The sequence below is a fragment of the Oncorhynchus keta genome, chromosome 34, assembly GCF_023373465.1.
Source record: "Oncorhynchus keta strain PuntledgeMale-10-30-2019 chromosome 34, Oket_V2, whole genome shotgun sequence".
Lineage (NCBI taxonomy): Eukaryota > Metazoa > Chordata > Actinopteri > Salmoniformes > Salmonidae > Oncorhynchus > Oncorhynchus keta.
The window spans coordinates 54258226-54281877 of record NC_068454.1 but is presented as its reverse complement, the minus strand read 5'-3'; the positions used below and the strand labels follow the sequence as shown (position 1 = coordinate 54281877).

General features: G+C 43.6%; 1 protein-coding gene and 1 long non-coding RNA gene across 8 annotated transcripts in view; both read right to left on the bottom strand.

Annotated features, from left to right (window-relative positions):
* LOC127915142 (plectin-like) overlaps positions 1-23652 on the bottom strand; it is a 177321-nt gene that overhangs the window by 110251 nt on the left and 43418 nt on the right. The window contains exon 1 of one of the 7 annotated variants that reach the window (XM_052494092.1): positions 9651-9779. The exons of the other annotated variants lie outside the window; for them this stretch is intronic. Within the exon in view, the coding sequence (XP_052350052.1) occupies positions 9651-9678 (28 nt within the window). The 5' untranslated portion in view covers positions 9679-9779. Of the gene's footprint in view, positions 1-9650; positions 9780-23652 lie in introns of those variants that run through there. 7 annotated transcript variants of the gene reach the window in all.
* On the bottom strand, positions 17745-22738 carry LOC118367293 (uncharacterized). Its single transcript, XR_004822098.2, has 2 exons — positions 19301-22738; positions 17745-19144 (listed from the first exon to the last, which is right to left on the bottom strand). It is a non-coding gene; the product is annotated as an uncharacterized LOC118367293 (long non-coding RNA).

The following is a 23652-nucleotide window of genomic DNA, read 5'->3' as shown; positions in this document are numbered from 1 at the left end:
CTATATCAAACCTAGTTCAATAGCAACCCTGGGGTGGCACGGTAGCCTAGTGGTTAGAGCGTTGGACTAGTAACCGGAAGGTTGCAAGTTCAAACCCCCGAGCTGACAAGGAACAAATCTGTCGTTCTGCACCTGAACAGGCAGTTAACCCACTGTTCCTAAACCATCATAGAAAATAAGAATTTGTTCTTAACTTACTTGCCAAAATAAAAACCCTAGTTAAATAGCAACCATAGAGGGATAGATCAGCCATATTCTGAATGGAAGTAGTGTATCTCTTAACTGGAAGTGTGAAAACATTATTTTTGCTCTACGACTGCAATATTTCAGTACCCAAACCTTTTTGAGGAATGTAAAGAGGGCCATTCCTTAAACATTGAATAACGTGTATTCTAAGTGTATGCTCTGAGGGAGGGAAAATTAGCAGTTCCTGAAATCCTCTCATACCATCCTTATGGAGGAGACAGGCGATGCCCAATGGCAGTGACTGACAGCTATGAAGTCAACCAAGAAGTGAAGTCAAACCACCTATACAGATGTACTGGAGGGAGAGATTAATGGTAAAGGTGTACATTTATGAATGCAAAGGCTGAACGCAAGGACACTATAGGAAGTTACAATGCCAAGAAAAATCACCAGAAACTCAAGTGAAGCAATATAAATGAGTGGATTCAGCTATTTAGCCACACCTGTTGCTGACAAGTGTATAAAATCGAGCCACAGCCATGCAATCTCCATAGACAAACACGGGCATTAAAATGGCCTTACCGAAGAGCTCAGTGACTTTCAACGTGGCACCGTCATAGGACGCCACCTTTCCAACAAGTCAGTTTGTCAAATTTCTGCCCTGCTAGAGCTGCCCCGGTCAACTGTAAGTGCTCTTATTGTGAAGTGGAAATGTTTAGGCGCAACAACCACTCAGCCACGAAGTGGTAGGCCACACAAGCTCAAAGAACGGGACTGCCTAGTGCTGAAGCGCGGGTTTGGCAGATGCCAGGAGAATGCATAGTCCCAACTGTAATGTTTGGTGGAGGCTGTTTTTCGGGCGAGGCCCCTTAGTTCCAGTGAAGGGAAATCTTAACACAACAGCGTACAATAACATTTTAGACAATTCTGTGCTTCCAACTTTATGGCAACAGTTTGGTTAAGGCCTGTTCCTGTTTCAGCATGACAATGCCACCATGCAAAGTGAGGTCCATACAGAAATGGTTTGTCGAGAGTGGGGAAGAACTTGACTGGCCTGCACAGAGCCCTAACCTCGACCCCATCAAACACCTTTGGGATGAATTGGAACGCCGACTGCGAGTCAGGCCTAATTGGCCAACATCAGTGCCCGACCTCACTAACGCTCATGGCTGAATGGAAGCAAGTCCCCGCAGCAATGTTCCAACATCTAGTGGAAAGCCTTCCCTGAAAAGAGTGGAGGCTGTAACAAAAGCTAAGGGGGGGACCAACTCCATATTATTGCCCATGATTTTGGAAAGAGATGTTGGACAAGTAGGTGTTCGCATACTTCTGGTCATGTAGTGTGTTTGCAGAGACGAAGAAACTTCCGAGACCTTTCCCATGACCTAACTAGGCTTTTATATAGCTTAAGTTGAGCCCTTAGAAATAGAATTACTGGAATTCTATTTCTACAGTTCAGCTCCTTCTCTGCGTGTTTCCTCTTATGAGAAGAGCAGGTGGGTCCTCCACTAGCAGTCTATAAATGTTGTAGTCCTAAAAATGTAGGACTCATTTCCTACACATTTAGGACTAATTTCCTACAACATTTAGGACTCATTTCCTACACATTTAGGACTCATTTCCTACAACATTTAGGACTCATTCCCTACACATTTAGGACTCATTTCCTACAACATTTAGGACTCATTTCCTACAACATTTAGGACTCATTTCCTACACATTTAGGACTCATTTCCTACAACATTTAGGACTCATTTCCTACACATTTAGGACTCATTTCCTACAACATTTAGGACTCATTTCCTACCACATTTAGGACTCATTTCCTACCACATTTAGGACTCATTTCCTACACATTTAGGACTCATTTCCTACCACATTTAGGACTCATTTCCTACCACATTTAGGACTCATTTCCTTCCACATTTAGGACTCATTTCCTACCACATTTAGGACTCATTTCCTACCACATTTAGGACTTATTTCCTACACATTTAGGACTCATTTCCTACCACATTTAGGCTCGCAAGAGATTTACATGTATAGTTTGGTCTTTAAATGTAGCAGTCTCTAACTTCTGTCCGCAACACAGTTGAACTGAGTTATTACACAACATAAACTCAAGACAACATGCCAAATAGATAGAGGTGGCTATTAGAACTCATATTACTCTCGTAAAAAAAAGTCAACATCACTATCATTTGGTGTCATTGGCTGATTGTAAGTCGAGGATCCGTCACAAAGATAATCGTGCAACGATTAGGAAGATATTGATCAAATGGTACGCAATAATCCAAGACCACCATCTGATAGCGCGTGTTTGTTTTAATTTTCTCACGTGGCGTCTTCGAGAGACACCTCTGGCCCGGCTACAAGTGTTCAGCGGGCCACAGGGCCACCACACCCGGAGTAACAGCGCAGCGGAGCAATTACAATATCACACGGCGGTTATGGTTGGGAATGATCGCAGAGGGGAGCGGTTCAGTGGTGGTTGAGATGCTAAGCCTTTAGCCCACATCAACTCAATAGCATTAGGATTCACTGCGTTAGAAAAGGTTTGAGTCCTCCTGCATTAGGCTACTTCTATAACCAGACATATCATGAACAAAATGATCGAGCCTCAACCTGCACACCAATTCGTTTTAATGCAGTACCTGACATTTTCTTGGCTCGTAATATCTAGCATCTTCTAATGTCACCAGTCACCATCGCTGCAAGAGGTGACATTTACTTTGCCTTTGCTTATCAGCACAGCTGGACTGGGTCTCGCCCTATCCTGTTTTGCACTATGAGTACCTAGCAAAACAAACACGCTCCTTCTAACAGAGAAAGAGCCAGTTCAAACAACAGGCAGATGATACTTGCTCTTCACTCCTTCATTTCAGCTCTGGTCATATAAAAAAAAGCCTACAGTATGTGGGCCTCTCAGACCCCTCCCAGAAGAGGCTACAGGCAACAGTGTGAGTTGCAGTGTGTTCACATTACATTTTTTTCCTTCAGAGAGTGTGGACTTGTGGGGGGAGACAGAGAGAGAGTGAGAGAAAAAGAGTGTGAGAGAGAGAGAGAGAGAGAGAGAGAGAGAGAGAGAGAGAGAGAGAGAGAGAGAGAGAGAGAGAGAGAGAGAGAGAGAGAGAGAGAGAGAGAGAGAGATAAGCACGGTATAGTATATCTATTGCCAGCAGCCTATCATGTTTCTCCCCTGACAACTCTGAGCTCCCCAGAGAGTAGTGGTACAGTAACCTATCAGGGCCACCAGAGACAACACATCAAAGTCAACAAACATACTTTGATCTCACGGAGGATTTCATTTGTGATTAGAAACAGACTTAAAATCTGTAATATAATCCTGCGGCTCTGCGTTCACATAGACATTTATACTATATGGGCAAATGTCATCCTGTGGTGGAAGGTGGAGGTAGTCTCTCCCAGAGAGATTCATAGCTCGCTTAAGAATAGATAATGGCTCGCAAGAATAAAGACGAGCAGACATACTGTCATAACACTGGTGGATGGAAAGTGATACCAGCCTCCCTAGAGAGGAATTGAATGCCAACCAGATGGATTTACTTTCAAAATAACCTCCCTTCCAGTGTCTCGCAGAAAGAGGACACATGCGTGGTGTGCCCAGGTTGTTGCATGATGAAATGCCCTCAGGTGCAAAAATGACACCGACACACTCCGTGTGCTTTCTAGAATCTAAAAGGGTTCGTCGACTGTTCCCACAGCAGAACCCTTTTTGGGTTCTCCTTTGGGTTCTCCTTTGGGTTCTCCTTTTTGGGTTCTCTTTTGGACTACCTCCTTTGGTTCCAGGTAGAATCCTTTTTGGGTTCTCCTTTTTGGGTTCTCCTTTGGACTACCTCCTTTTGGTTCCAGGTAGAATCATTTTGGGTTCCACGTAGAACCTTTACCACAGAGGGTTCTACATAAAACCCTTAAAAGGGTTTTTACCTGGAATCAAAAACGGTTCTCCTAACGGCGACAGCCGAAGAACCCTTTTGGAACCATTCTTTCTAACAGTGTACTCTAGCCTAGCTAGCAAGAGGGCTGCAGTCCTTGGCCTGCTCAACGATGCACCTCAACTGCTACTTTATCAGCATGCTGTCTCTGACTATACTTTAATTCTACATGTTTTTGTAGACCGCCTGCTGCTTTCTGGAGGTCTGCAAAAGACATATAAACGCATGTAGAGTCATGAGTCTGTTGACTCTAGATACTCGAAAGTAAATTGCTAAACACACACGCATTCTTCACATACTGATTTCACAAAACTGGATGCTCTACCAATACTGCACCATGGTGGTGACCTCTCCCAGTCTCCCGTTTTGGACAAGTCCTCTCACTCAGGTGTCGCTCATCTACAGTAGGTGTTACAGCACCTACACAGGTCAGAAGAGGGCGTTGAAGCATTCCAGCCAGTTTTAAGATGCTAGTATAAGTGGTCTGGGAAACAGGGCAAGTCACAACAAAGCCCTTCAACTTCACTGGAGGGGCCTCTTTTTCAAGACAGCATTTTCTTTTTTTTTACACAGTTACAGAGATGTTTCAGTATGATTAACACACGTTGTGTGTGTGTTCCAGCATGCGCATGTAAGGAATTTCATATCTACATGCCAGTGATTCCATTTCCCAAAATGAGCCACCTTGGAGACAATTGTTATTCCCGTACTGTCCGTCGCTGTTTACCTTGAAACACTCGATTATCCCCTAACTATTTGATTCAAGGCAGCTCCCTGCACAACTACACTCAACTAAACTCAATGCATCATTGCGATGGATTTGGCAAAGAAATTGAAAGGCTACACGCCTACATCTGTACACATTGTCCTGTCATCTCGTATACAAATCCCAGCAAATGCAAATGCAAATGCGAAGCAGCACCACCGCTAAACCTGCCTGAGAACACTTAGGGCAAACATCGTTTCCAACCATTACAATAACATGATCTGTCCCACATTTTCTCTGACATTTACCTACGCCTTTATGTGGATTCCTTTTGTCCCTTATGGTATGATATAATATAATGGTATGTTCATGTTATTAGAGTATTGTTCTTCTACTGAGACAGATGGCATCAGACCCCTGTGTCCCACCCTTCCTTCTGATGAGTCAAACAGCGGAAGAAGAACTCATTAGTTCATTGCATATTATTTGAACACATTTTTTTGTACTAATTAGCTAGAGGCAATGTAAATCTTCAATATGTTCGCAACTAGTTAGAGCATACCAAGACGAAACATGTCAATGTTAGCAACCCATGACTCTTTCAAATTCTTAAGTTAAGCGGTTGCATGCTTAGCAGGAGTAAACCTCCAGGGTAAATCTTGAACCTTTCTTCCTCCCGTTAAAAGAGAACAATTGGGATCAGCCTACACCGGAACTGTTTCAGTGTTTCGTTCACATCTGAGCTTTGCAAACACAATAATTGAATAGTAGAGTGAGCAAGAAGCATTGAGCTGTCAGAGGGGATTTGTGATACTGAGGAGTCCAGGCTATAGCTTAGTAGTAGATGCTTCAGCGATAGGTTTATGGTCGCTGTAGGAGTGTGCACTGTGTATAATCCTCCTTGACACATCAACCGAGTTTGCACTGAGAGACCTCACACCATGGCAAGGCCTGGATGACTTGCCAACATTGCCACCTGCTGGGATTAAAGAGTAGAGCCATGTGTTCAAAATGTGACATATTATGCTTTGGCCATAAATCAAAAGGCTTACTTTTCACCCCCCCCGAATGGAAGTATAATTATACTGGTATAATCTAATACTAACAGTATATCAATGTAGAAATGATCTACTAATACAAGTTTAAATAACTTCCCTACTAGACATAAAGGCTACTAGGTCTACTTCAAATACTGACACCTAGCCTTTTACTGACATGACACTGTATAATTTACCGGGGCATCTTCCTTTTAAAACGCAGCCAGTACACCATATTGTTGTCTACTTCAGCCTTTAAACCTAGAAATGTAACGCCTTTGTAGCTCTCTTATAGGAGTTGACAAGACAGAACAGACAGATCTGGGAACAGGCAAGTGAGTGATGATTGTGTGGGTGGGCGGGGAAGAAAACGGGTTGTTCTGTGCACTTTGGAGATGGACAACAATCAGAGAGCACAATGAGAATCTGGGAGGGAAATAATATGAACTCTTAACTACTTCTACTCTCTGAACTCTTAACTACTCCTACTCTGGAACATTCCAGGATAGTCACATCTCCTGGTAGGACGCAAACCAGCTGCACAAGGGCCAGAAAGACTCAAGTCTGTCAAACCTCAAGGAAGCATGTCAAAAACACACAAAAAAACATTGCAATTCTGTTTTACTGTAATCGGCTATATTCAAGGTTGACACCATGACTTAAATATACCCTACTTTATTGGGAAAGGTTCTTCTCTGGAGGGACTTGGTGGAGAAAAACACACCCTTGGCCCTTGTTATCCAACAATGCCCAAACGCAACACACACACACGCACACACGCACCCACACACACACACACACACACACACACACACACACACACACACACACACACACACACACACACACACACACACACACACACACACACACACACACACACACACACACACACACACACACCGAGCACTCAACTCTCTCCCTTTGTCCCTTTCTCTGAATACAGGCCAATGCATTCTGCCTCGACCAGCCAAACTGCAACCTCAGTCAGAGTGCAGTTTCAGGCTTTACCTAAACACAACTGGCATTCACAGCCACAAAAAAAAATCACAGACAGACTCGCTCCTCATTCCATTCCCATGGGAGGTCTCGATGGAGACACGTCTCGATGGACACAGAGGGACCTTTCACCCTTAGACAGACGCACACAGACACACTCTCCATTAAAATACTCTTAATGAGAAGGAGCCTTGCCAGTGGCCACTAGACTAGGAATCAGCTGCAGCCTCAGATTCAGTAGGGCAGACAGATGGGCTGATCTGGAGAGGTCACTGTGCTGCTTAGTGTTTAGAAGAGGAGCCAGTAATGGTGGTCTAAATAGCTCACTTAACCTCCACAGTACAGAACTGATGCCAGCTGTTCCCGTAAGGCACTGGTCTGGTCTGGATTAGTTTGAAGCGAATATCAAGTCTTTCATCCTTTTCATTGCGTCTCCCCCCAGGACCTTTTCATACAATGAGTTGAGAGGGAGGGCTATTGACAAAAGAGTTTTAATGATGGGGGTGTTATTGAGAAAGGCAGAGGGTGAGAGGGAGAAGAGTATAGAGGAAGCAGTATGTGTCCGTGTGTTACTGTAGGCCATGTTCAGACAAACTTTATATTCGTCAAAAAAAACAGATTGAAACAACAGGTGGCTATCTGTGATTTATTGTACCTTTGACAGTCAAGCGGGTGTGTATGTGTGCACAGTGTACTGCATCCATCTGTCTGTATAGGCCTCATTGCATTCTGTGTGTGTATGTGTGTAAGTAATATATATATATCTATATATAATATCGTTCAAAAGAACATTAGAGTGTCTAGTTTGAGAAACATACAACTCAGAAGTCCTCAAATGGCAGCTTCATTAAATAGTACCGGTAAAACACCAGTCTCAACGTCAACAGTGAAGAGGTGACTCCGGGATGCTGGCCTTCTAGGTAGAGTTCCTCTGTCCAGTGTCTTATGTTCTTTTGCACATCTTAATATTTTATTGTTATTCTTTTTCTTTGCAACTCTTCTTTGCCTTGAAGGCCAGCATCCCGGAGTCGCCTTTTCACTGTTGACGTTGAGACTGGTGTTTTGTGGGTACTATTTAATGAAGCTGTCAGTTGAGGACATGTGAGGCGTCTGTTTCTCAAACTAGACACTCTAATGTACTTGTCCTCTTGCTCAGTTGTGCACCAGGGCCTCCCACTCCTCTTTCTATTCTGGTTAGAGACAGTTTACTCTGTTCTGTGAATGGAGTAGCACACAGTGTTGTACGAGATCTTCAGTTTCTTGGCAATTTCTCACATGGAATAGCCTTCATCTCAGAACAAGAATAGACTGACGAGTTTCATTAGAAAGTACTTTGTTTCTGGCCATTTTGAGCCTGTAATCGAACCCACAAATGCTGATGCTCCAGATACTCAACTAGTCTAAAGCAGGCCAGTTTTATTGCTTCTTTAATCAACAGTTTTCAGCTGTGCTAACATAATTGCAAAAGGGTTTTGTAATGATCAATTAGCCTTTTAAAAGGATAAACTTGGATTAGCTAACACAACGTGTCATTGGAACACAGGAGTGATGGTTGCTGATAATGATCCTATGTAGATATTCCATTACAAATCTGACGTTTCCAGCTACAATAGTCATTTACAACATTAACAATGTTATTTTAATGGACAAAAAATGTGCTTTTCCTTCAAAAACAAGGACATTTCTACGTGGCCCCAAACTTTTGAACGGTAGTGTATATACAGTTGAAGTTGGAAGTTTAACATACACTTAGGTTGGAGTCCTTAAAACTCGTTTTTCAACCACTCCACAAATGTCTTGTTAACCAACTATAGTTTTGGCAAGTCGTTTAGGACTAACTGACCTAAGACAGGGAATTTTTACTAGGATTAAATGTCAGGAATTGTGAAAAACTGAGTTTAAATGTATTTGGCAAAGGTGTATGTAAACTTCCGACTTCAACTGTATGTGTGTGTTTGAGGTAGACAGAGTAGTATGTAGTAGAGGGAAAAACAGAGGGCAGGTGGGTACTGTTGCTTAATCCTGCAAAACAGCAAACAGAGTCACTCACATCAACGACTCGGCTCGGGATTCTTATGACATTTAAACAACCCTTTTTAGCTTGTTGGGGCGGTCAAGAAATAGAACATCAATCATCACATCATACCATTTGACTAGGCTACACATACAGGACCAAGGCAGAGGTATAAGGACAACAAAAACAAGACCCCTAATTACTAAAAGGTATACACAACCATTAGTACCACTCAAGCTTGCGGTCTCGTCTACCCTGCAAGCACAGACACAAGGAGCACACAGTAAACTAGCTGTCCTGTAGCGTACACAACCCATTGGGAGTCAGCCAGGCTGAACTTTAAGAACCAGGCTCAATACATTGTTTGTTGATATCATCAAGTTTTATGCACTAATCCCTGTAGATGTGCCGAGAGACCACACACTCATCTCCCCATATCTCATTCCCATACACGTGGGCGCACACACACACACATACACACACACACACACCTTATGCCTCTGTAACCATGAAGTAAATACGGTGCAGAAGGATCTGAATTCCCCTGGACAACAGTATGCAGCCCCTGGATACAGACAGACAGACACCTGTTGTGTGTTGGCTGTAGTCTGCTATGGTGTCTATACTCCCCGGCTAGTCCAGAGGGTCTGTCATGCATACTCTGCACCTGCGTTTGTTTCCTCCACCACTCTTTGGTTTCTTCAATTTCAGCGTTCCACATTTGTACCCGCTAACGCAATCCGCTGTCTTACCTTTGGTCGAGGAGTAGGGAGAAGACATGCCTTAGCAGCTACTGAGACCTTTGGAACTGCTGAAGCTACGTCCCTTGAGATTCCTTGCTGAACCCTTTCCTTTTCTCCCCGTCTCTTGATCTCAGTTTGTGCAGCCTGGTCTCTGTCTTTCTCGGTCTGTCGTCCTCTTCCCTTTTCTAACACGTAACGCCTCGTAGTTCCACAGAACAGGAGTCCCCCTCCCCCCTTCACAGGTTGGAGCCTCCCTCAATCATAAGGCCCATGTAAAGCACCGCTTGTGTGAGAGTGTATGTGTGTGTGTGTGTGTGTGAGTGTCAACGCAGCGCTCAAGTGCTTTGAGAGAGTCGAGGTATTCACATCAGCAACAAAGGCCAGCGGGGAATAAAACAACTTCAAAAGAACAGGACAAGAATGCAGAATGAGGAAATAGTTCTGCATTCGATTCGGTGACAAATGCAAACCAGCCAACCACTGACACTGTGCACTTGAGACGTGAGACGCAGGCTCATGATTCATTATAAGGAGACAAGTGCAATGCTTTGATGACATCCCCAGCTGCCACCCTCTACTGAACGGTTCATAGCTTAGCTAGCAGTGTTAAAACTGGTTGCACCTCCTGAGAGATCCTGTGGTCGAGTGAAGTATATATCCTGACTGACAGCCAGACGGACAGATAGCCAGACATGCAGACAGAGATACAGACGGATGGACAGACAGAGGATGCCTTGATGAAAGCAGCAGTGGGGGGGGACTATCACCACAGAGTTCCATGGAGGCGGGGGGGTCGAGGTGGTTAAGTGTTCTGGCACAGTGACAGATGGGCCAGCCCCACTGAGGGAGCGGGGGGGATAGAGTCTGTTTGGGCATGCAGTAGAATACATAATGTGCCCTATGTAGAAACAATCCACGACCCCCTTAACCTAAACACTGCATGTAGATGTGAAAGAATTAGACAGGTACAAGAAATATGGTTAATAGCTCCAACCCCATATTGCTTGTGCCCACCCAATTATTTAGGATCTATACAAGTCTACGTAAGTCCAAGGGGTTAGGGCTAGACCTTGTTTCTTGACCTTTGTGCAGCGTTTATATTGAGTAAATACAAAGCAGAGAGTGCACGTAGACACATTGAAAGACCTTGTGGCAGACGTGGCGCAGGTGTGCCATGTGTGTGTGTGTGTGTGTGTGTGCGCCTTGCGTTGCTACACGTGTAGCTTATCGGTGGTGTAGTTCAAAAAGGTGCAGTGTTGAGCAGCTAGAGACTGACGACGCTATGTGCACACAGTTAACCATTTACAGTTATCATGGCCTAATGGTACACTGTATATATGCACAACACAAGCTAAGTATGACTGCAGCCGTACGCAAACGCTGACCTCAAAAGAGGTGTGACCATCGAGCTGAGTGAAACTGTATCTCCACACCAAGACAACGGAGACACATCTTCTTTGCAAATCTTAGTAACACCAGCTGGGAGTGGGGGGGTTAACGGAGGCGAGGGATGTGATTGTTACGATCTAAAAAGAAAAGCGCGGAGAATGTTTGTCGTTTTTGTCCAATTCCATTTATTGTAATCTCCCATAAAAAAAAATGTTTTTGCGAAATACCAAACAAATCTCTCCCTTTTCCGTGGCAAAACATTTTGCTACGGTGTGCACTAATGAGTAAAACCCAGCTGCACCCTGTTTCTGCTTCTGTCCTGATCACATATTAACCACCAGCAGAGGGACACTTCACCCAGGGAAAGCCCTAACCTGCAGCTGTGGAGGGACATGCCTTATGTTTATCTACTGTACTGTCTACTGCTCCCCTGGGCCTCACAATCACTGTGAGTAGCTGGACAACAGAGGTGGAAACCAGTCCTGTGATGCATTTCCTACCAGTGATGACCATGTTAAAGGAATGTCCTGCTGTGAGGAAGCTTGTAGCGCTGGTGCGGCAGAGTGGTTGTGGGAAATTGGAAATTGACATGAAACCACAGGAATTCAGGTCTGAATCCTATGTGGGGACATTTTGGAAATGTTGAGTTGAACTAATAAAGCTCTATGAGTGCATGAGTCAGCATTGTTTGTTCAACAGTAATAGGATATTGCTGACAATGGCTATATTCACTTAACAGTTTGTTATTACTAACTATCTCAACCTTATCTGTTCAGGCCAACTGAAATGCTTTTAAAATCCCCCTACATAAGAGATCTTTCAATAGAAGCTATCCTTGAGAGGTTATCCAGGGACAGTGTTATGATATCTAAGGCAGTATTTCCATATCCCACCCACCCACACACACACACACACACACATCGCCCTCGGAATCAAGGCCAGAGTGTTTGATGTGATCCCCAGATGAAGTAACTGGGATAAACTGGGAAGGACAACCGTCGGATGGGAAATCCCATTCCCTGCCCCACCAAAATAAGCAGACGTAAACAATACCAGACAATGGGACCAGCAGCCACCCAGCCATCGTTCCACACACCAAGACACTGTAGCCACCTCCGCTAGTATACAGTAGCCAGCCGACTAGAGTATGATAGCAAATATATATATATAATATATATATATAAATAATATATGCCATTTAGCAGACGCTTTTATCCAAAGCGACTTACAGTCATGTGTGCATACATTCTACGTATGGGTGGTCCCGGGAATCAAACCCACTACCCTGGCGTTACAAGCGCCATGCTCTACCAACTGAGCTACAGAAGGACAATCATCAGTGATAAATCACAGGGTGACTGTCGTGGTTCCAGGACTCTCCGACTAGACATAGGAATGGATCAGATAAAACTGAACAGGGCGTTCTATGTCCCCCTGATAGAGCAGGCAGTGACGCATCCTCCCTCCTGTCACTGACAGCTGAGCGGAGGAATCGATGGGCTCTTCTGTCTGTCTGTCTGTCTGCTCACTGATTATTAACCATTCCCAGTGAGTCAAGCATCTACCAAAGCGCTATTGTTACATTCTGACTGCCACCACACCATAAGTGATCGATGGGAAAGACAAACACTTGGGTAAACAACTTAAGAGTAATGAGATGTCGATCAGGGCCACTACCTTGCAAAGGGTGTTGCCTTCGGATAGAACATTACAGTAAATCAATGTCCTGTTCATGAGCTGTTAATCCCGAACTCTCCTGGCTCAAACAACAAACTTGGCCCCCTCATACTGTACTAACCTGACCACCTAGTCCTCGGCTAATCTCCCCTTCCAGTTGGCTCATTTGAACCCTCTGCTCTCCAATGCAACTCTTCCCCAATCCCCATCTTATTTCGAGCGATATTTCGGTTCACCTATATTATTGGCCGATATTGGCCTTTTACCGAGATATCTGTATCGGCTAAATATGACTGATAATCAATAAATAGGAATTGAAACTATAGTAGGAAATGGATGTCCTCAAATTAACAGTAGAGGGCAGAAAAACGGTACAAGCAACAGACTGAGTGATGACAAGTAAGCCAGATATAGCCTAGTGCAGGGGGATTTTTGAGGTCGGTTCAATTTAGGTTAGGTTTAAAAAAATATATATATATAATTATCAAATAATGACATTAAAAATGATTTTATTACTTTTTATTGGAAATTACAAAGCTAAATATAATGAACAATCAATTGCCAAAACATTGAAAATATTTCATTCTCTCTGTCAGGTCCACTGTCACGCCCTGACCGTAGAGAGCATTTTATGTCTTTATTTTGGTTTGGTCATGTTCTATGTTATATGTTCTATGATTTTCTATTTCTATGTGTTTGTCCGGGTGTGGTTCTCAATCAGAGGCGTGACAGTGGACCTGACAGAAGCCTTTTGAAACCTTGAATACACTACACGTTTGCATTTCTTGCAACACCAAGATGATCAAATTAAGATACAGCATCTGTAAATATCTAGTTCAAGGAGTAAGCTCCAGACTATCCATGTCTTCCTATAGAATTCCTTTCATTCTGCCCAGACTGAGGCAGGCTCATATTAATCAAGCAAACAGCCACTTCACACACAAGGGGGCATGGCTTTACAGTAGCTCCCATGTACAGAATACTTCCCTTTCATCTGATATCAGATTTCATAAAAGCAGCTACAATTTCCAATTTCTTCAACAACAAAAAAACTATTGCGGCTTTTCCTTCCTGTCTTTGTTGTCTCTCCTCCTTCAAAACTCTCACCAGAATCTGATTCACTGAGTCCCTGAACACGCGCACACACACACACACACACACACACACACACACACACACACACACACACACACACACACACACACACACACACACACACACACACACACACACACACACACACACACACACACACACACACACACACACACACACACACAGAGTGCCTTTAGGAAGTATTGACAAACCTAGTCTTTTTCCACATTTTCTTGCATTACCGTTTGAATATAAAATTGATTAAATTCAAATGTTGTGTCACTGGGTCACAATACCCATTATGTTTTAAGACATTTTTACAAATGAAAAAATAAATAAAATCCTGAAATGTCTTGAGTCAATAAGTATTCGACCCCTTTGTAATGACAAGCCTAAATAAGTTCAGGAGTAATATGTTACTTAACAAGTCACATAATAAGTTGCATGGACTCACTCTGTGTTCTTTTTTTAATGTCTACCTCATCTCTGTACCCCACGCATACAATTACCTGTAAGGTCCCTCAGTCGAGTAAAGAATTTCAAACACAGATTCAACCCCAAAGATCAGGGAGGTTTTCCAATGCCTCGCAAAGACATAGAATATCTCTTTGAGCATGATCAAGTTATTAATTACACCCTGTATGATGTATCAATACACCCAGTCACTACAAAAGATACAGGCGTCCTTCCTAACTCAGTGGCTGGAGAGGAAGGAAACTGCTAAGGGATTTCACTATTAGGCCAATGGTGACTTTAAAACAGTTACAGAGTTTAATGGCTGTGATAGAAGAAAACTTAGGATAGATCAACAGCATTGTAGTTATTCAGAGGTTTAAGGCACTGCATCTCAGTGCTTGAGGCGTCACTATAGACACCCTGGTACAATTCCAGGCTGTATTCACAACCGGCCGTGATTGGGAGTCTCATAGGGCGGCGCACAATTGGTCCAGCATCGTCCGTGTTTGGCCGGTGTAGGCCGTCATTGTAAATAAGAATTTGTTCTTAACTGACTTTCCTATTTAAATAAATGTTTTAAAAATTCAAAAGAAGGAAGCCTGTACATAACAACAAATATTCCAAAACATGCATCCTGTTTGCAATAAGGCACTAAAATAAAACTGCAAAAAATGTGGGGGAAAAATAATAAACTTTATGTTCTGAATGTTTGGGGCAAATCCAACACAACACAATTACCACTCTTCATATTTTTAAGCATGGTGGTGGCTGCATCATAAGGGTATGCTTGTCATTGGCAAGGACTAGGGAGTTTTTGGGGGGATAAAAAAAACTGAATAGAGCTAAGCACAGGCAATATCCTAGAGGAAAACCTGGTTCAGTCTGCTTTCCAACAGACACTGAAGGACAAATTCACCATATAAGCAAGACAATGAACTAAAACACAAGGCCAAATGTACACAGGAGTTGCTAACCAAGACAACATTGAATGTTCATAAGTGGCCTAGTTACAGTTTTGACTTAAATCAGCTTGATAATCTATGGCAAGAACTGAAAATGGCTGTCTACAGCATGAATAATAAAAATTATTTTTTAAATGTGCACACATTGTACAATCCAGGTGTGGAAAGCTCTTAGAGAGACTTACCAAGAAATATTCAGCTATAGTCACTGCCAAAGGTGACTCTAACATATATTGACTCAGGGGTGTGAATACTTATGTAAATTAGACATTTATGTATTTAATTTGAAATACATTTGCATACAATAACAAAACAAATGTTTTCACTTCGTCATTATGGGATATTGTGTGTGAGAAAGAAAATGGATTTGAATCCATTTTGAATTCAGGCTGTAACAACAAAATATAGAACAGATCAAGTGGTAAGAATACTTTCTGAGAATATACACAGACCAGGCTGTATCACAACAGGCTGTGATTATTGTGTCAAAACAGCTGTGGCAGGTAGCCTAGTTGTTAAGAGAATGTTGCAGGAGGAGTCCCAGTCAACACTGATGAAAACCAAAAGGTTGCTAGATCGAATCCCTGAGCTGACAAGGAAAGAATCTGCCCCAAAACAATGCATTTAACCCACTGTTCCTAGGCCGTCATTGTAAATAAGAATTTGTTCTTAACTGACTTGCCTAGTTATTAAATAAAGATTAAGTAAATAAATTAGGAGTCTGATAGGGCGGGGCACAATTGGCCCAGTGTTGTTAGGGTTTGGCTGGGGTAGGCCATCATTGTAAATAAAAATGTGTTCTTAACTGACTTGCCTAGTTAATAAAGGTTAAATAAAAATACAAAAATGAGCCTACATTCCTCATATAAAGGAATGTGTGGTGCCTATTGAAGTCTGACTGAAAAGTCAGTCGATGTCTAACACTGCCCTGTAATTATCATCATCAGACTGGTGGTAATTTGCCCAGGGTCCGTTTGTTATTGACATGGCACTCTGTTCACATGGTCTCTGATGAAGTTTGACACATTAAAGATCATAGGCTACACTCAACTCTACTGAAGTTGAATAACATCTGTGAGGGGAAAATAACCATCCCAAACTCCTTGCATATTGATACTTGTCTGTACATTTTGTTATGGCTTTACACATAGCCTAAGTAACACCCAAGAAAATACCATTTAAATTGACATTCAAGGCCTATGCTCAGTAAAGTATATGACTTCAACTAACTCAAACATATGGTTTCAACCAATGTGTTTGATTGATTTTAAAAAGTCTAGTCAAATGGCATTATGAGTGGTTTAGACTCATACAATAGCGGGGGGGGTTAGGCACACCAACATCTTTCAGCAAAACTAGGTCAAGTCTCAGCACTTGGATTCTGAAAGAGGCTGAGGTATTTGATGCCACCCTGCTTGCCATTCAGGGACTAGTCCAGCACAGTGAGAGGGCACAACCCAGCGCAAACACTCTCCACAATCACATGGAGCTAACAGTACTGCTACTGACTGTGGGCCTGTGTGGCTCAGTTGGTAATAGTGTGGCACTAGCAACACCAGGGTTGTTGGTTCAATTCCCACTGGGACCATAACACGTATAGCCTCACTGCACTGTACTTTGGACAAAAGTGTCTGCTAAATAGCATATATTATTATGAGGGCAGTTAGAGCTTCATGGCTAAGAAGAAAAATCATTTCAAAATAGCTAATCAAAGAGCTTAACCTTTACCATTACAATGACCAATTAGGGGAATGTCAAATAATCTCTGACAAGGGGGTATGGGGAGGTAAGGGGGAGGCCCTCCAGCAGGGTCTCCCCAACTCCTCCTTGTATCACACCTGGCGGGGTTGGGTCAAACTGTCTTTGGCAGGTTAGTGCGAGGAGGTAAGGGAGGGGCCCTCTAGTAGGGCCTCTTCAGCCCCTCCTGGTAGGATGCCTGGTAAGAACTCATTGAGCAGGCTAGTGTGGGGAGGTAAGGGAGGGGCCCTCTAGTAGGGCCTCTTCAGCCCCGCCTGGTAAGGACTAATCAGGCCATCTCGAGCAGGCTAGTGTGGGGAGGTAGAGAGGGGACCCTCTAGTAGGACCTACGTTCAATTATTTTATGAAATCTGGTTGAGGCAAATTGGAATATATCAAATCATAAACAATAACATCCAGACTTATCAGGCATGGGCACACGTACTGTACCTACATGATAGTGTATACACTAGGTAAGTACAAGCGAAATAACACACTTGTTGTTTATGTTTTCTGTTGTTACCAGGGGTTCAGCATTGCAGTTCCTGGTCTGACTGACCTCGGCGCCAAGGAAATGTGAGTGCAGGAACTTCAGGAAGACAGGGTATGTGGAGTACCTCCCTGCATGCCACTCACGCAAGACCCAGGGATTCCCCCTTACATAGGGTTGCAAAGCTTCCAGTAATTTACCAAAAATCCAGCAGTGTCATTAGGTCTGGGCTTCAGGGGCCTCAGTATTGGATGTTTTTGGTCCAGCCCCAAACCTTTAAAAAAAATACATGCAGTATTTAAAACAAAATGTTTTATTGATAAAAAATAAACGGACAAAAAAATAAACAATACAATATACTGCGCAAGGCAGTAGCAGGCACTGCAAGAAACCCCTTGTGACGCCATGGCCCCTTGAGTTGCCGTAATGCCCCCTAAACAAAATCTGGCCGTTGTGCCCTCGAGCTGAATATAATAATTATAATTCCCTTCTCCTGGCTGCTAATCACCATGCTCGAAAGCACCTCTCACTCACGTGGCTCTCTCAGATATCTCAATTGTTATTAGTCAATGCCCGTCAAGTAGGGGTGAAACGGTTCACAAAATTCACGGTTCGGTATGATACGGTACAGTGGTGTCACGGTTCGGTACGATACGGAACAGTGGTGTCACGGTTCGGTACGATACGGTAGAGTGGTGTCACGGTTCGGTACGATACGGTAGAGTGGTGTCACGGTTCGGTACGATACGGTAGAGTGGTGTCACGGTTCGGTACGATACGGTACAGTGGTGTCACGGTTCGGTACGATACGGTACAGTGGTGTCACGGTTCGGTACGATACGGTAGAGTGGTGTCACGGTTCGGTACGATACGGAACAGTGGTGTCACGGTTCGGTACGATACGGAACAGTGGTATCACGGTTCGGTACGATACGGAACAGTGGTGTCACGGTTCGGTACGATACGGAACAGCGGTGTCACGGTTCGGTACGGTTTCGATACATCGACAAAATAAACGCCTGAGAAATATGTCATTTGTATTTAGATTTTCCATTTATTATAATAGTAAACATGGGTAGCTTGAGTTCCCAGGAGCATATGGAAACAAAGGGACATCAAAAACAGCAGTGCCTGCCTTATAACATAAAACAATACAATTGTAATTTAAAAAACAACAAAAGAGTGTATAGTCAAGCAACATATTGAAGAATTGAGTCACATAGCAGTGCCCTAAACAAAATAGGACCACTTGAGACTGGTTAATTATAATAATATATATTTTTTAAATCAGATTTTCAAGTTTTTCTTAAAGATGAGTCTATCCACATTATCTGCAGTGAGCACAGATAATGCTTGCTGTAACAATGTCAGCCGCTGTGGATGAAACCCTCTCGCTAGGGACAGAGGTCCCAGACACAGCCAGGTAGCGCCTTGCTCACATGGCAACATGAGGGTATACTAACCCTTTAGTCTTCCACCATGTAAGTGGATCAGCATCCTGGGGAATACAGTCCACTTCCCTGTATGAGGTCACCTCCTCCTCTATGACCTTGACCTTTGACTTGGTTCCCTGCTCCTGGGTCGTGAACAACTCCCCAAAAAAGCTCATCCATGGCAGACTTATTTTCTGGAGGAGAACCCCCGTCGTCTGCCATCTCTGGAGAGGGGTTGGCTCCTGCGGTATCTGTGGATTGACCCTGCAGAATTAAATTAGATGAAAATTACTATCTCTGAAGTGGCTTTAAAAATATGATTTGTTGTTTGAAATATATAATCAGACACTATTATGACAATTACAATTATTACTTTATAATTCATTGTTAAATCACTCATTAACAAAATAAATACAATACCTGTTGTATATTGGTCACCATCTCCTCTGTGAGTTCATTGTAGACTCTCAGACGAGGGAGCAGCATCCAGGTGCAGCAGGGACTTGAGGTCAACTCTGATAGCAGTCTTCACATCCCTTACTGCGGGTTCATCTTCATCAGATGCCACCATTGATTTCAGGATCATTGTCTTTCATAGGCAGGACCATGGAAACTGATGGAACGCACACAGTGCATATCAGTGTTGTGACTGTTTTGAGAGGTTTCCACACTTTGCTAACTTCCTCTGCTAGTTTTATGTCATTGTCAGACAAAGTCACAATATCTTTGACATTCTTCCTCACAGCTTGATCAGACAGTGTAGAATACACCGCGACTTTCTGCTCAAGGTATCTCTCAACCATGTCATGGCTTGAATTCCATCTAGTAAGGACATCTTGGATTCGTTTGTGGTTTGGCAGCTCCAGCATCTCCTGTTCTGTCTTGAAAACATATGCAGCTGTTGTGCTTTTATGAAAGAAGTATACCACCTTCCTGATCTTTGCTTGGAGGCGAGAGGTTGGATTCACTGACATTGCTTTTTGAGATGCTAGATTATTAACGTGAGCAAAGCATCCTATCTGTGGCACCAATCCAGCTAGTGCAACTGCATTTACAATATTTCTAGCGTTGTCAGTGGTCACAGGAATCGTTTCGTTATCCCCCTCCAACTTCCACACTGCAACTACTTCCCTTAGCTCTTCCCCCAAGTTTACACTGGTGTAACGACTCTCAAGGGGACGTGTTTGAAGAGCAACAGACCACGTTTCTGACAACTCGCTCTCAAGTTGTTAATGTCTGGGCCAAATGTGTACGCGAAGGAATAGTGAAGCGCGGCTCGACCACTTTAAACATGTTTCTGAACCCCTCATTCTCTACCACAGAGAAGGGTCTCATATCTGCTGCTATGAATTTTGCTATCGCTGCATTGATTTCTTTAGCCCTACCGGAGTCAGACGCATGTTGTTGCCTGAAGGCTGTGTGGAGAAGTGGATGCCGATTGGTTGTCGGTTGGTGTGATGTCAGCGCAAATGAGTAGTCCTCTTACTCGTATAGGCTATTGGCAATGAACAGAGGCTACATGTTGTAGAGGTTTTATCCGCCGCTCGTTGGCCATCCCCGTTATAGTTTACGGGGAAACCGAAATGTTCCCAGATGGCAGACCGGAATGATACAGGGGCGTCTTTTAGTTCTGGCTCGCCAATGCCTGCCATGTTGCTCCTCTGCATTTAGCTAACTGCTAATTCCTTCATAAGCTAATTGCTGCTAAGACGATCTCTCAGCTCTGTTGTCGCTGGAGTGAAATAACTAAGGAGTGGAGCTGCATACAGCTACGAGACAATTATTATTTATTTTTTTTAACTTTATTACTATGTAGATATTTTTCTCACATTAATTTATACGCCATTGGTTTATGCAGTATAATATTTTTTTTTTTTACAATTATATATATATTTTCCTAGCTATAATATATGATTAATGTATGTTCGGTTCGCAGTGTGTACCGAAATGTGCACCGTGGACCCTGTACCGAACCGTTTCACCCCTACCGTCACGTGATTGGATCCTTTTCACAGGCATTGCAGTTCCGAACTAGGCTACAAGTGAAGACAGACACACTGGGGATGCAATTATCGAATTTGAAGACACATATTGAAGATATTAAAATAACTATGGCAATCTACTATCCTCATATGTTACGTTCCCCAGTTTCGGTGTTGTAGTTTGTGTATTTGAGTGTGTTTCAGGAGATGGCTTCCTGAAATCCCCCAGCAGCTGATTGGTCGACTCCACGATTAATTGGAGAGCTGACCCCCCTCTCCAATTTCCAATGCCTTCTGAAGCTATAAAAGCCAGTGTTCTGTTGTTCAGGGGAGAGATTGAATGTGATATAGATCATTGCTGAGAGAGGAGGGTTGTAAGCATGTTGGTCGTAGCATGTTGGTCGTAGCATGTTGGTCGTTGGTATGTACTGTGTGAGTTTGTTGCTCAGATAGCGCTTATTTGATGTCCTTTTGTTTCTTAGTTTGTTTGAGATTGTTTGTTCTCCTGTTTCATTTGTTCCCAGGGGGAAGGGGAAGGCACCTAGGGAGTGCTTAGGCAATAGGCCCGCGGGCATACATATACCCGTAGTATATTCACTGTCTAAGCACACTAGGTAAGACCTGGGCGGATCACCCCCTGTATTTTGGTTAGGGCACCAGGTGGTGCAAAATTAGCTAAGTAGTGGTTAGGCAGTTAAGGTATGAGAGGGGGCTTTGAGATACCTTCTTTGCTTTGAGTAAAATTCATTATAAATACTACAATGTAATTTTTCTGGATTTTTTTTCTCATTTTGTCTGTCATGGTTGAAGTGTACCTATGATGATAAATTACAGGCCTCTCCTTCCTTTTTTTTAGAAGCTAGCTAGCTTACAAAGAATAACAACAAAAAATATCTAGTTAACAGAAGAAAGGAAGACAAAATAAGGACAAAATAAGGACAGAAGAAAAAGGAAAAGAAAGAGGACAACAAAGTGAAACAGTCAGCACTTCTATTGCAACTTCGTATTACGTCGTCCTAACGTAGTCTACACTGCTATCTGCCCAGTAGCTAGCCAGCTAGCAAACGTCCACCGTCTACCGAATAGCAGCACTGTAGAAACTATTACACTCAACTGAACGACTTAATTAGTGTAGTGTTAGCTAGCTACATAGTTGTCTTTGCTGTCTTCGTATCCAAGATAATTGTGTAGTTTAGAGCGTGTAGTCTTAGAGTGATTATCTTAATTTACCGAGGTTAGCTAGCCAGCTATTTGTCGTCCTTAACGTAGGAGACACTGCTAGCTAGCCAACAGCTAGCCAACGTCTACTGAATAGAACTTCCGCACTCAACAACCCGGTCGCATTCCGCTTCGCTCCACAGGTAGTATCACATTTTCATTTCATTTCATTACAGCACAACGGTTTGATTTGTTTGATCGTAGCTAGCTACATAGCTAGCTACATAGCCGTCTGTGTATCAAAGATAATTGTGTAGTCTAGAGCGTTTTTCTAGGTTAGCTAGCCAGCTATTGTCGTTCTTTTAACGCAACGTAACGTAATCAACACTGCGAGCTAGCCAGCTAGCCCCCGAATAGCAGCACTGTAGATACTATTACACTCAACGGAACGACTTGATTAGTGTAGTGTCACCAACGCAGCCACTGCCAGCTAGCCTACAAAGTCAACAACGCAGCCACTGCCAGCTAGCCTACTTCAGCAGTACTGTATCATTTTAATAATTTTAGTCAATAAGATTCTTGCTACGTAAGCTTAACTTTCTGAACATTCGAGACGTGTAGTCCACTTGTCATTCCAATCTCCTTGCATTAGCGTAGCCTCTTCTGTAGCCTGTCAACTATGTGTCTGTCTATCCCTGTTCTCTCCTCTCTGCACAGACCATACAAATCCACACCGCGTGGCCGAGGCCACCCTAATCTGGTGGTCCCAGCGCGACACCCACGTGGAGTTCCAGGTCTCCGGTAGCCTCTGGAACTGCCGATCTGCGGCCAACAAGGCAGAGTTCATCTCAGCCTATGCCTCCTCCAGTCCCTCGACTTCTTGGCACTGACGGAAACATGGATCACCACAGATAACACTGCTACTCCTACTGCTCTCTTCGTCCACCCACGTGTTCTCGCACACCCCGAGAGCTTCTGGTCAGCGGGGTGGTGGCACCGGGATCCTCATCTCTCCCAAGTGGTCATTCTCTCTTTCTCCCTTACCCATCTGTCTATCGCCTCCTTTGAATTTCATGCTGTCACAGTTACCAGCCCTTTCAAGCTTAACATCCTTATCATTTATCGCCCCCAGGTCCCCTCTGAGAGTTCATCAATGAGCTTGATGCCTTGATAAACGGCTCACCTCTCACAGTTCTGGGCGACTTTAACCTCCCCACGTTTACCTTTGACTCATTCCTCTCTGCCTCCTTCTTTCCACTCCTCTCCTCTTTTGACCTCACCCTCTCACCTTCCCCCTACTCACAAGGCAGGCAATACGCTCGACCTCATCTTTACTAGATGCTGTTCTTCCACTAACCTCATTGCAACTCCCCTCCAAGTCTCCGACCACTACCTTGTATCCTTTTCCCTCTCGCTTTCATCCAACACTTCCCACACTGCCCCTACTGGATGGTATCGCGCCGTCCCAACTCTCCCCCGCTACTCTCTCCTCTTCCATCCTATCATCTCTTCCTCTGCTCAAACCTTCTCCAACTTATCTCCTGATTCTGCCTCCTCAACCCTCCTCTCCTCCCTTTCTGCATCCTTTGACTCTCTATGTCCCCTATCCTCCAGGCCGGCTCGGTCCTCCCT